We start from the raw sequence: 12,916 nt of genomic DNA, 5'->3' as shown, positions 1-12,916 counted from the left end.
AGCATCATACTAAATGGCCAAAAATTGAAAGCGTTTACTTTAAAATCAGGCACAAGATAAGGATGTCCATTATCACCACTCCTATTTAATATAGTACTGGAAGTACTAGCCAGAGCAATTAGACAAGAGAGAGAAATAAAAGGCGTAAAGATAGGAAAAGAAGAAGTTAAATTATCATTGTTTGCAGATGACATGATACTCTACATAGAAGACCCCCTAAACTCCATTGAAAGACTCTTAGATATAATAAATAAATTTAGTAATGTAGCTGGATACAAAATCAATACTCAGAAATCAATAGCATTCCTATACACTAACAACAAAATCACAGAGAGGGAAATAAGAGAAACCATACTCTCAACACTAGCAAGCAAAAAAAATGAAATATTTAGGAATTACTCTTATAACAGTAAGAAAGAAGTGAAAGACCTATACAGGGAAATTGAAAATGAAAAAAGAAATTGAAGATGATCTCAGAAAATGGAAAGACATCCCTTGATCATGGATAGGAAGAACAAACATTGTGAAAATGGCCATTCTGCCAAAACTGTTATACGGATTCAATGCAATCCCAATAAAAATATCATCAACATACCTTATAAATCTAGAGAAATCACTCCTAAAATTCATCTGGAACCAGAAGAGACCTAGAATAGCAAAGGCAATTCTAAACATCAAAGGCAAGGCATGAGGCATCACAATCCCTGACTTGAAGTTATACTACAAAGCAACAGTAGTAAAATCAACATGGTACTGGAATCAAAACAGAGGCGAAGATCAATGAAATAGATTAGAAGATACAACCACAACTACAAATACACTCAATCACATTATCTTTGATAAAGGAGCCAAGCAGGTTCACTGGAAAAACGACAGTCTCTTTAATAAATGATGCTGGAAAAACTGACTCTCCATTTGCCAAAAACTAAAGCTAAACCAAGACTATCACCATGTACTAAATTAAAATCTAAATGAATCAAAGATCTGAATATTAAAACAGAAACTCTAAATCTATTGGAAGACAAATTGGGTAAAAACCTTGAAGACATAGGGGTAGATGGAGAATTCATGAACAGGACTTAAACCGCACGGGAAATACTTCCCAGAATCAGTAACTGGGACCACCTCTTATTAGAAAAGTTTCTGCATGTCAAAAAAATTCTCCAGCATAGTGAAAAGAAAACCCACAAACTGGGAAAAGATCTTAGTGAACTCCCCCTCAGACAAGGGACTTTTGTCTAAAACATATAAAGAATTAAAAGAACTCAGACTCCCAAAATTCAAAGATCCAATCCAAAAATGGTCATCTGAGATGAATATGCACTTCTCAAATGAAGAAATACAAATGGCAAATAAATACATGAAAAAATGTTCATTATCATTGGTCATTAGAGAAATGCAAATTAAAACCACACTGAGATTCCATCTCATCCCTGAAAGAATGGCCAGGATCAAGAAAACCAACAACAACAAATGCTGGAGAGGCTGTGGGGAAAAAGGAACTCTCCTGCACTGTTGGTGGGAGCGTAGACTGGTACAACCTTTGTGGAGGTCAGTCTGGAGATTTCTCAAAAAGCTGGGATTTGAAGTCCCATTTATTCCAGCTATTCCACTTCTAGGCATATTCCCAGAAGAACTGAAAGCATCATACCACAGGGATATATGTGCACCTATGTTTATAGCTGCACAATTTGTAATCGCCAGATCTTGGAAACAACCTAAGTGTCCATCAACAGAGGAATGGATAAAAAAGTTGTGGTATTTCTATACAATGGAGTATTACTCAGCTATAAAGAAGGATCACTTGAGACCATACTCATAAGTGAAATACATCAGTCTTGCATGTGTGAATACCAAATAGTTTCCCTAATGTAAGTAATGATTCAAATATATAAAAGTATGTGGTAATCATGATTCCCCATTATGTGGCCTTGAAGCCTTGTAAAGTCTTCACTTATTAATTGGAATGGCTTTATTCTAGACTGCTTGATATGGAAATATTTGAAGCTATAGTATATGAAGTTATATTCAAATATTTCAAGGAAAAAGACAAACCCTATGGTAACTACTATTAAGTCGGGTTATTTGGTTGTGAAGCACTAGGTTATTGAAACAGTCATGCTTGACCTGTATTGTTATGTTGTTATGTCCTCTTTTACCTCAGTCTTTCCCTTGTTCATTAAAAAAATTAGTTATTTTTTATGATTTTTTAATTAAGGGGAAAATTTTTAAAAATTAGCAGGATATATTATAGTAACTTTTTTGATTTCCTATTAACTTGATTTGAAGTCCTGTAATACTCCCACTATCTTGTTTTGACTGATTAGACTCTGTTCCGTTCTGTATGATAGTATCAAGTTTGAGGGTATAGGCAACTACTTAGAAGGCAATAAGATTCACTAAGATGCCCATTCTGGTTTGACTATTATCTCCTTGGAAGTCCTATAATGTTTACAATGTTTAGGTTTTATTGGTCTTGTTCTCTACTGTTTAGTTCAACATTATAATACCTAATGAGATAGACAATTCATTTTAAGGAAGCAAGAGGCATTATAGTAACCATTGTTGATAACCTTGTATTCTGTTTTTACATCATGTACTATGTCTATCCTTGGTTTTGACTGACAGCTTTGTTTTGCCATATTTGACTTTATTCTCTTCCAAAAAAAGTAATAAGAACTAAGGAGTAATAAAACCCAAAATGTGTAAATTTTGTTGTAAAAAAGAGAGGGGAAAAAAGTGCTCTAAAGGATACAACTGCAAGTGTGTTTAGGGGTGTTAAATAGATGACCATATTAATGTTTTTGGTTGGATCATTGAACACAACTGCTTGCAATCTCACTGTTTGAATGTCCACTTTGTATGCTTTGATACTGTGACTTGAGCAACTATCTCTAAGATGATAATGTGTAATCTATTAACTGGTGATTTTTTTTTTTTTGTAGTTCTGTATAACTTGTACCCTTACACCGCTTTGTTTTGTTTTATTTTTTCCTCTTTTTTCTTTTAAATAAATTTTTTAAAAAAGAACTCAGAAAACAACAAATATTGGTAAGGAAAAAGGAACCCTTCTATACTTTTGGTGTAACTATACACTGCACAGCCACTGTGGAAATCAATGTAGCAATTCCTCAAAAAACTAAGACTAGAAATTCTACTTGATCCAACTATATCTTTCCTGAGTATCTTCCCAAAGGTTTGAAGACGTTGTATTACAGTGTTACATGCATACACATCTTTATAACAACATGATTCCTAATAGCTAAATTATGAGAATAGATTTTTAAATGGAATAGAAGAGATAGTATCTATGTCGAAATTTGGGCAAAATAAATTGCATTTTGATAAAAAACATTAGCATTGATTATATTCTCTTCTTATAATTTGTCATAGACTCAGATATATCAGCACTTACAGAATAAAGTCTATCAGTTGAAAACGTTATAATCTATAGAATACAATTCTTTTTCAACTTAATAAACCTAAAATAAACCCTGCAGATTTAGGTCTGTTTTATTTAAATATTAACTTAAAAAATAAATATTAACTTTTATAATAAACTCATATAAGAAAAGAGAAAAACACTTTTCAGAAGAATAATAGTGAAACAGTATTTGAAACAAATGTAGCCAAAACCCACTTCTCTTGTGTATGATCATTTGCATGTGTTGATGTAGACATAGATATTTATCTAGAAAAACTACTCAGAAAATTATTGCTTAAACTATAAAGTTTCAATTTGTTTTGCTTTAATAAACTTGCTATATTTTATTTGTCTTAGATAAGATTTTGAAAAAAATTACTTTTCTAAACTACTTATAAGTTCAGGAAATGATAAAGCAGTTTGAAAGTAAGAAAATGCGTGTTTGAAAAATCTGTAATTTAAGCATGTTTAGCACCTTTTTTACCTTTGAGAAAGTCCTTCTATGTTTATAAAATTTACAGGCATCTCTGCTCTGCAGAGTACTGTTTAAATTGCTGCATACAGTAGTCTCATGTAATCATCACCTTTGTGTTTTAAGAGACTAAAAGTATTTTCTTTTAAAGATAAAGAAGTTCTGACTCCTGGTTAACAAGCAAATTGTTTAGTGTAGCAAGACTTGTAACTGGAAATTTGTTTAAATTCATTCTCTCTATTCTAGGAAGTGGAAGCAATGTTGTTTGGTTTCTATTTTCCAAAAAGTATACTAAATAGAAGTGGAAGGCTAAGATTAATAAAATGCCATGTTTGCTTTTTCTTATTTGGTGTCTTGTTAGAAAATCCTAAGGATTCCTGAACTGTAACTGCTGGATTAAGTTTGTGCTTTGGGCAGTACTCTTTCAAACCCCTTGGGGTACTGCCAGAGGGAAAGGGTCCCCTGTGAATTTGGTCTGAATTCTCATCCAAATGAGCACCTGCTGTCATTGTCCCTTATCAGTCCTATAGCCAGCAAAGCCAGCTCTCTCTTTGTAGTGGAACCCATTCAACACGGAAAAAGCCTGCCAGTGTTGAGGTCTGGTTTTTATTTTACTCCTCATTTTACTAAATGATCCATTGATTGAGTATCTTGGAGATAGAGCTAATTAAGTTTAACTTTCACTACTTGGTGTTTCAGTGTTCTACATTAGCAGTTTACTCAGCTTAGTCAAGTTTATTCAAGTGGCCTTTGGTATCTGTCTGTCCTTTCCTGTCCTTTTGTTCCTTTGTGCCCTGCTGTGTTGCTTTGGAAAAGACAAGATTTTTTATTCCAAAACTACACCCTTGTGAAGAGAATATATGCATGATCTATGCTTAAAGTCTGTTTTCTCAAATTAGCAGAAACAGATAATTCAGGTAGAAGCAAATTCAATGATGTTCTCTCTATGGGGAGCTATTATTGATCATCTTAGTCTTGATTCATACTCTTTGTTTTTGTTTGACTGCTATGCTGGATATGTGCATTTAATTGGAAGGTATTCTAAATTGATGTAAATAGGGATAAATTTTCAATAAATTTAACAAATAATTACTAATCATACCACATATACCTTAATAGCTTTATTCAGAATTTTCTACAATTTTATATCACAATAAGACCACTCCATAACCTAAAATGTATGATTCCATTTATATCACATAATCATATCATATTTAAAAAATTGTGTTTATTTAAAATAAAAAGAAACAGATTCTGTGTCTATATGTGAGAGCTCTTGGATCAATAGAATTAAAGCATCTAACATTCTTACTTCTTAGCAAACCAAGAAAGTTGGTGTTTGCCTTAAACAGAATTATACATTAGAAAAGCAACCAATAAAGGACTGTTTGTGTAATTTTTATTGTCAGTGTTGTTTCTGAGCTCATTTCTCCATACCTTTACATCCTTGTCATAGCTCAATTACTTGGCACCTTTGGGAATGTAAAATGCACAGAAAGAAATTAAAATTAGCTCTCGCTTACAGGAAAGCAACTGTGCCATCTGCAACAGGGCATTGGTCCCTCCCTTATTGGGCCTCATGCTTTGTCATGCATGAGTAAGCACATTAGCCTTTTCATTTCATTCATTAGACTTTTAATCCTTGATTAGTGTTTTCAAGAATCCCTCAAATATACAACTTCTTTATTTTCTTTGTTTTGGTCTTTCTTTTTCTTTTATTTTCACTATGCAACAAAATTAACGTTTAATTACAACAATAGCTCTTTTCTACTTAGATGACTGGTAAATGTATTTATTTGTCATTTGAGTGATTAATCATGTGTGGGTGAAGACTGGGAAAATATCTCCTCACTAGGAATAGCAGGGTTGGTTTTTTAATGTCAGTTAGAGCAGTCTGTGCTTGAAAAGCTGAGATCACAGTATGCTACCAGTCTCACTCATTCAGTTCAATTCCCATATCAAAGAAAAACTGAAGGATTTCCAAAAGTAAGAGATGCCCCAATGGATTCAGAGATGTTGCACTGGGGGTCTCAGAGGTAAACTATACTTGTCTTGAATTCTCCAAAAAATATGGCTATATTTGGCAAGATAGTTTTTGAAACTACTTGTATGAAGAGCCACTAACTATATATTTGAGAAATGAATGAAACAAACTATAAAGTCAAGTATTACACTAGCCTTTGCCGGAGAGGCATCGTCCAAGTCTTTTTACCTGTAAATAAAGCAGCAGGAGTTCTTTATTTGATCATTTTTTTTTCTTAAATCTTCTTTTTAACCCTTCTTTAACAATGCTTTTGGCTGCTATTTGGTATTTTTGAACACAGGTACTATCATAAACATACTTTCAGCATGGAGAAAAAAAGTTGTTAGAAATCTATAAATTAAAATAGAAATCAATTCCTTGACACAAATATGATAAATAACCAACCGTGACAATAATTATAGAAATCATACTTGGTGGAGAACGTGCAATCTTCTTCGTCTAATTTCAGAACTTTGTTTTGACAATAATATTGCAAAGAAAAAGTCAGTTAAAAATATGTTTTCCTTTCAACTTGCATTTCTACAAGGTAATAGGATCATAAAATGTCCTTTTTTGTTTCCTGTTTCTCCTCTTAGGACGCCTCCATTGCACATAGATTCCACATCATGAGAGAAAAACACCCAGAGAAATTCAACAGTAGGTAAGGTACCAAGCGAAAAAAGTTACATTATTTTTGCTGTTGATGAACTGTGTTATAATAAAAGATTTAAAACATTTCATACATAATAACTAAATGAGGCTCTACTGTGGTTTGTGTGCAACCATTAATATGAAAACGTAAATTAATTGAATGTTTTAGGTTTTAGACTGATAATAATGGGAAATGCAACCTGCCCATCTCTACTCAACATTCATACATTGTAAAACAAATTTTTCAAGTACAAGATGAAAATAATAGTTTATTAACACATTCTAGAATTCTTTATGTGGTTCAGTACATGAATGTCGAACCTTCTTAATCACAAGGAAAAATATGCGGTTCTGAGTTGATAGCGTTGAGTAACTTTATTACATAGGTTTATAAATCATCTAATGTTTGGAATATTCATCTCATGTTGGCCACAACCAAATGCATGATAAACTGGAGCAGTATCTGTAACAATGTAGAATATTTTTAAAGATTTTCCCTTCATAGAAAAAATAAATGTTTGACAATCAAAATGAGTTTTCTCAAAATAGCAATTGGGAAGCATTTTCCTTACCACATGTAAACACTGACCTTTGCGTTGAAATAAAATTCAACTCCCTCCAACTCACTTCCCTAAAAAATAGTACACAAATCAATCATCTTTTCTGCTGTTTATGCTCTTTCCAAACTTAAATTGGTATTTCCGGGTATATATTTCAGTGACTTTAACACTTACATTCAAAGCCAAAATTTCTGTTCTCTGTGTCTGGCTAAGCCAACGTGGGGACATGAATACTGCTTACTTATCTATTAGACAAGAGCACCCTGAAATGCTTATGTTTGCTCTCCCATTTGTTCACACACCAGTACACTGACATCCTTCTCTCCTGTGTAAATTAATAATAAATATCTTGTATGAAACTTTCTTTCTAAAACTGTCTCAGATCTTTCTAATCAGTTGACTGAAGTGTGTTACTTTATGCAAGAATCATCTTACTGAATAGGCTTGTAGATTCTACCTGAAGATTACTAATTTCAACACATTCTCCTAAATGGTTTAGTTAGAAAAATACTTCTATTCTTTGATTATTGCCCATAACTGTTTCTTACTCTATAAATTATAACTCACAAACTTGTGGTTTACTTGTTCTCTCATAGTTTAGAAAGCTGTAATTTTCACTTTAAAGGAAATTGAAAATACATATGCTGATATTTATGTGTGTGGTATACTTTTACAAGAATCTGGAAAAGTTTTATAACTGTGGTTGCTGCTGGGAAGGAGAACCAAGCAGTGCAGTGACAACTGTATTTTTCCTATGTATTTTTAGTACTGCTTGGATTTTTTTCCAAATGCACACAAAATCAAGTGAAAAGTTATCTGATTAAAATTTGTACCTCTAAGTATTCCTTGTGTCTAAGTGAAGTAACCTTTTGTCTTATGAGATTCTTATCACATCACTGAAATTATATTCACTTTCCAGAACTCAGCGCTTCATGGAACATCTTGAGTAATCAATATAGAAAAGAATGTTGCTATTAACCTACATAGAGTAATTGTGTAAGGTAGAATAGCTTATGCTTTCTTAAATGTCATTTTGTGAAGCATTCATGAATTTATATTCACAGAGCATAACAGCCTTTAGGACAAAAAAAGCTGCTTGGTAAAAGCAATATAGAAGGGTTTTGGCAATGTCCAAGACAACTAAATGTTTAAGAGATACACTGTGGGGAATATCTGAAATCTACGTGGCACTAATGTCCCAAACTTACTCAGAGAGGAGAAATACAGGGAGAAAAGGAGAGAGACAAAGGGTGGGGGGAGACGATCAAAATATAAAGAGATACAACAGTGTGTTTTCTTGTAGTCAAATTTCACCATCTCTATATAATAATGTCAATATTTATGATCTTCATTCAGTGTAAAAGGCTAATGAATTCCTTTCTGCAGAATAATTTCAATTCCTAGTAATAACACTTCTATATTCACATGTCTATTAAATTTTTTATTATCAATAGCTCAACTAATTCATGACATCCCCCACCACTCACTATGTGGTTAGATGCTACTTACAATAACGTGCTTGTATGCCTCAATAATTTCTTAAGATGTAATCCTTTACCTTATTCAATTTTACAAAGTTTAAGCATGAGTAAGTCTTGCTTATTAAAAGATACAGGAAATATTTCACATGGCACAAAAAATAATTCTGATAATGCCTTCTAAAATGTCTCAGAGCCACTCACTCCTATGATGAGTTTAAGGAATGTTTTGTGAGTAGTGACATTAGAACTCTTTCCTGCCACACCGTGGCATCTGGTCTCCAGTGGTTTAGAACACCTGCACAATTTGAGAAACTGGCCTTTAGCAAGTGATACAAATGCCTGCCCTGGTGAAGGCTCTTTAGATGCAATGGGAAGGCTGTGGTCTTCCTCCCTTTCTGGTGAGCTGTCTCAGTCCCTTTTCTTGTAACTGAGACACGAAACCAAACACTCCCAACCTAAGGAAGAGACATTTATTTTGACTAATATCTTTGGAGAATTCTGTCACCATTTGGCTAGTTCCAAGTAATTGATGGATGGGTTTGATATACATGTCATGGAACCAAGAAACAGAGAAATAAAGGGAAGAACTGAGGAATGAGGTAGATCTTTCTAGATCACACCCTCAGTGATCCACCTCTAGCCCGCCCCCATCTCCTAATAGTAAGTCAGCTACAGTGACTCATGGCCTAATCACCTTGCAAAATCTCATTCCTTGAGGACATGAGAGTTTGGGGGACATTCAGATTTAAGTTATGCTGATGTATCTGAATAAAAGCCAGCAGATGCACAATCACACAGCATCAGTGCGGACCACTGTTCATTAAAACAGACCATGTTAGTCAACAGCAAAGGGTTCATCTATAAACACCAGCTCCCAGGCCCATAGACCCACAGGGATCAGATAGATGCTCCTTTTGCTCCTGGTTTCTGTCGATTTCTTGTTCCACTAATTGTGGTTTCTCCACCAAGTTGCTTCCAGGTTCTTACCAGCTGTTCAGTTTTGGTTGGTATAGTCTTAAATGAAGACTATGAAAGCATAGGAGACAATATTGAAACCCAAATAGAGCTCTTTTCCTCTTAAAGGTCTCTCAAAACCGTGCCTTGGATGTGCTTACCTTTCTAGAACCACCTATTTCTCCTCAGTATAGCTGTATAAAATGATGGAACACAGTGAAGACTGGGAATTGCATTAAAAAAGATCTTTATTTCATATAACTCATAAACCATTTAGTGACTGCTTTGTCTCATACATAAAATCCAAATTTTTATGTAGTTGCCTACAACAACCAGATTGAGACTATGTTCAAATCTATAATTCATGACTTATTGGTTAGGTGACTGGAACAAATGCTTGACCACTACACCATTTCCTCTTCTGAAAAATAATAACCATATTGCACATATCCTAGGCTTTGCACCAGACTCTCTCCGGAGCTCACCAGCTCTGAGCCAAGAGCTTTTCAGCTGTAAATTGAATGTCCCATTTGAAATACCTACTAGCCATCTAGCAGTGTGGGCATATTACTATTCATGGGATAAAATCTGTTTAATGGAAAATGGGAGGTGGGAGAGAACCACGAAGACATTCTGTCTTCTCCCTTTTGTGAATTGCTGTGAGATATCCTTTCCAGGGCCTGGCAAGCAGCTGTATTCCCATGAAGCAGTTCTCAGCCTGGAAATGTATCACCTTAAGTTATCTCCCATTCTTATGAACCTTACTTCATTTCATTTGCTTTATTCCTGATGCCCGGACTTTGCTCCTCTGGACCAAACTACCAGTATTTAGCTCTTGCCATAGCCTCTTCTTTGTAGGAGAGGAGAAAATGGAGGGAGAACAGGAATGTTGAGCAGAATAGAGAAGGATGAACCCCAGTGTAAAATTTCCATATACTGGCATTTCCAAGTACCAGAGAGTAAGGAGCACTTCCTGCCCTGGTTTCTCTAAGAAAGCTTACAAGTGTAATGTGCATTTTGACGATTCAGCATAGTAATTTAGAACTATGTCTCTGAATCTGCTGGTCATTTTAGTAATCAGTTAGCTGAGAGTGAGGTATGAATTGAGTCAAGCAATCAAGTGGACACGATCTATCTGTCCCAGAATTGAATCTCTTACCTAAGAGGTGATACCTTTGGTAATGTTCACCTGAGCCCATTCTGGTACTGTGAATGGCTAGATGAGGGTCACAGAAGGATGTATTTTGTGTAGTTCCTGTGCTCGAGGGACTATATTATTTAGGTATTGAAAAGTCTACCTAAGAGCAGTGGCCTTGGGAAGAAGAAGTCCAGAAAGGCTTTCTGGAAGAGGTGATGTGTGAACCCAATATGAGAGGTTAACAACCAAGAATCCTTCAAATAAATAAGCTAAGCAGGTGTGGACAGGAAAGAATATCCCAGCATAGGGCACTCCAGATTTGTCATCTGCTCCTGAGAGACTCAGCTTGCCATCTTCCCCTTGTCCAGCCAAGGCTCTTTGAGCTTACAGTACAGACAGCACCAGAATTGTGGCCATGGATTTTAAAGAGCATAGAGGCAACTAAAAGCTGTATAAGGGAAAAATGGCTACTTCAGGAGGGTCCTGAGTCAACCATGTCTCATGAGCATTAGCCACAGCTCTTATTTCCTGGACACCCTTAGTCATTCCTGTGCTGGACACAAAGGATGCAGTGGTACAGGAAGACACCTGCTTCTGTTGTAGAGCAGACTGGTCACCGAGAAGGATTTAGAATGTGTTCAGCACTGCCAAGGGCAGGAGCCAGACCTCTGAGGGAGGAAGCATCTTGGCCTTGGAGGTGATTACCTCTGACCTCTCACTCTGCTCTCAAACCTTTCTTACATGATCGCCTTGGTCTGTCCTGATACTGGACCAAGTAGTCCTGGTTGTCATGGATACAAACTCTGAGTCAGGAGGGTGGACAAGATAAAAAGGACAGACTACAGGGAACTCATCTGTGGCCCAGTGACTGGTCCCTTGTGAAGTTCTTGAGTACTCATTGTCCCTCTCATGCTCACTTATGCTTTGAACTTTAATTTGTTTGACTTTCATTGCAGTTCTTCAATCTAAAGTGTTATAGTCTTAAAAAAAATTAGGGGAAAATGAAAAAAAAATGATGTTGAATGTATAATAACCAGTTGTAAATAAGCAATTGGCTGACTACTTTTTAAGGTAATAACTCTAAAATTCTGCATATTATATGCTCAATTAGGCATGTATATTTCAACCCACACTTTTATATATTGTGTCACAGCTCCAAGACTTTAGGTACTTGCTTAAAGTGTAATACAACTATTCAGCATATGAAATCTTTCTGACAAATTTCTGTGAAGAAGACATATTGTACACAAGCAATTTCAGAGCAACAAAGGTAGATAACTTTGGATTTTTAACACTAGATAAGCTTCCCATGAGATAATGCTTTCATGTTTTGGGGAATTTACAAAGGATTTTTTATAGTACTACACCTAATAATGGTGTTTAAGACAAAATCTCTGTCACAATAAATCATAAGTCACTAATAGCATCTTCTACCATGCTCACCTTGAAATTCATTTATATTTTAGGGAACATGATGTCTCTAACATTATCTTGAGGAAATTAATTACCAAAATATGTAGTTCTGCTTTTTATTCTTCTTATGACAGAAATTGAAAAGATTGGGTTGGTTAATGATTTTTCCGGTGCTTGAGAGATTGCTAGTTGAACAATTTAAACCATATTCTTTCCACGTTTCCATGAAGACTTAAATTAACTGTTACATGGAAAAGTGCCATTCAACTTTCTAAACTCTAACATAATACTGAGTTCATATTCGCTTCCCATCTTCACACGCGAGACAAAATAATCTTAATCATTTGAAGTCATATATTTTGTAACTACTTAAAATATTTAGATAGTTTGAACGTTATTATATATAGTTATGATTATGTTCTTACATTTCACAAATATTACACCTGTGCTAGCCTTATATCAGTAGATGTTAATTCTTTTTCAAAAATGAGAATATTCACAATTGCTCATTAATACACTAAAATAACCCACCATTAAAATAGTTACACATCCATTGAGATAGTTGTGTAGGCTCAGAGTAAATTTGTTTATTTATTGTTTTCAATAATGGAAATTTTATCCCATGCCTCATTTCTTTTAGGCAAACATTATACTACTGAGCTACACCCTATCTCAGAATAATTTTAGAGAAATAAAATGTGTTGAATTCCATAAGTAAACCACGTAACATTGACAAGAATTTGCAAGGTGTATGTAAAATCTATCTAGCTATACAAGAAATATCAACAATCAAAGCATTT

The 12,916-nt window shown here is 34.7% G+C and overlaps 1 protein-coding gene across 13 annotated transcripts in view; it reads left to right on the top strand.

Moving 5' to 3' along the window:
• The window catches only part of Dgkb (diacylglycerol kinase beta), a 645,864-nt gene that overhangs the window by 373,692 nt on the left and 259,256 nt on the right, over positions 1 to 12,916 (top strand). For all 13 annotated transcript variants that reach the window (XM_063238955.1, XM_063238993.1, XM_063238976.1 and 10 more), the window contains one exon: positions 6,516 to 6,580. In XM_063238955.1, the coding sequence (XP_063095025.1) occupies positions 6,516 to 6,580 (65 nt within the window). The remainder of the gene's footprint in view (positions 1 to 6,515; positions 6,581 to 12,916) is intronic.

This window comes from Cavia porcellus, unplaced genomic scaffold (genome assembly GCF_034190915.1).
Source record: "Cavia porcellus strain 051 isolate PalLab524CR breed Dunkin Hartley unplaced genomic scaffold, mCavPor4.1 scaffold_2, whole genome shotgun sequence".
Lineage (NCBI taxonomy): Eukaryota > Metazoa > Chordata > Mammalia > Rodentia > Caviidae > Cavia > Cavia porcellus.
This window is presented reverse-complemented; position numbering and strand designations above follow the sequence as displayed.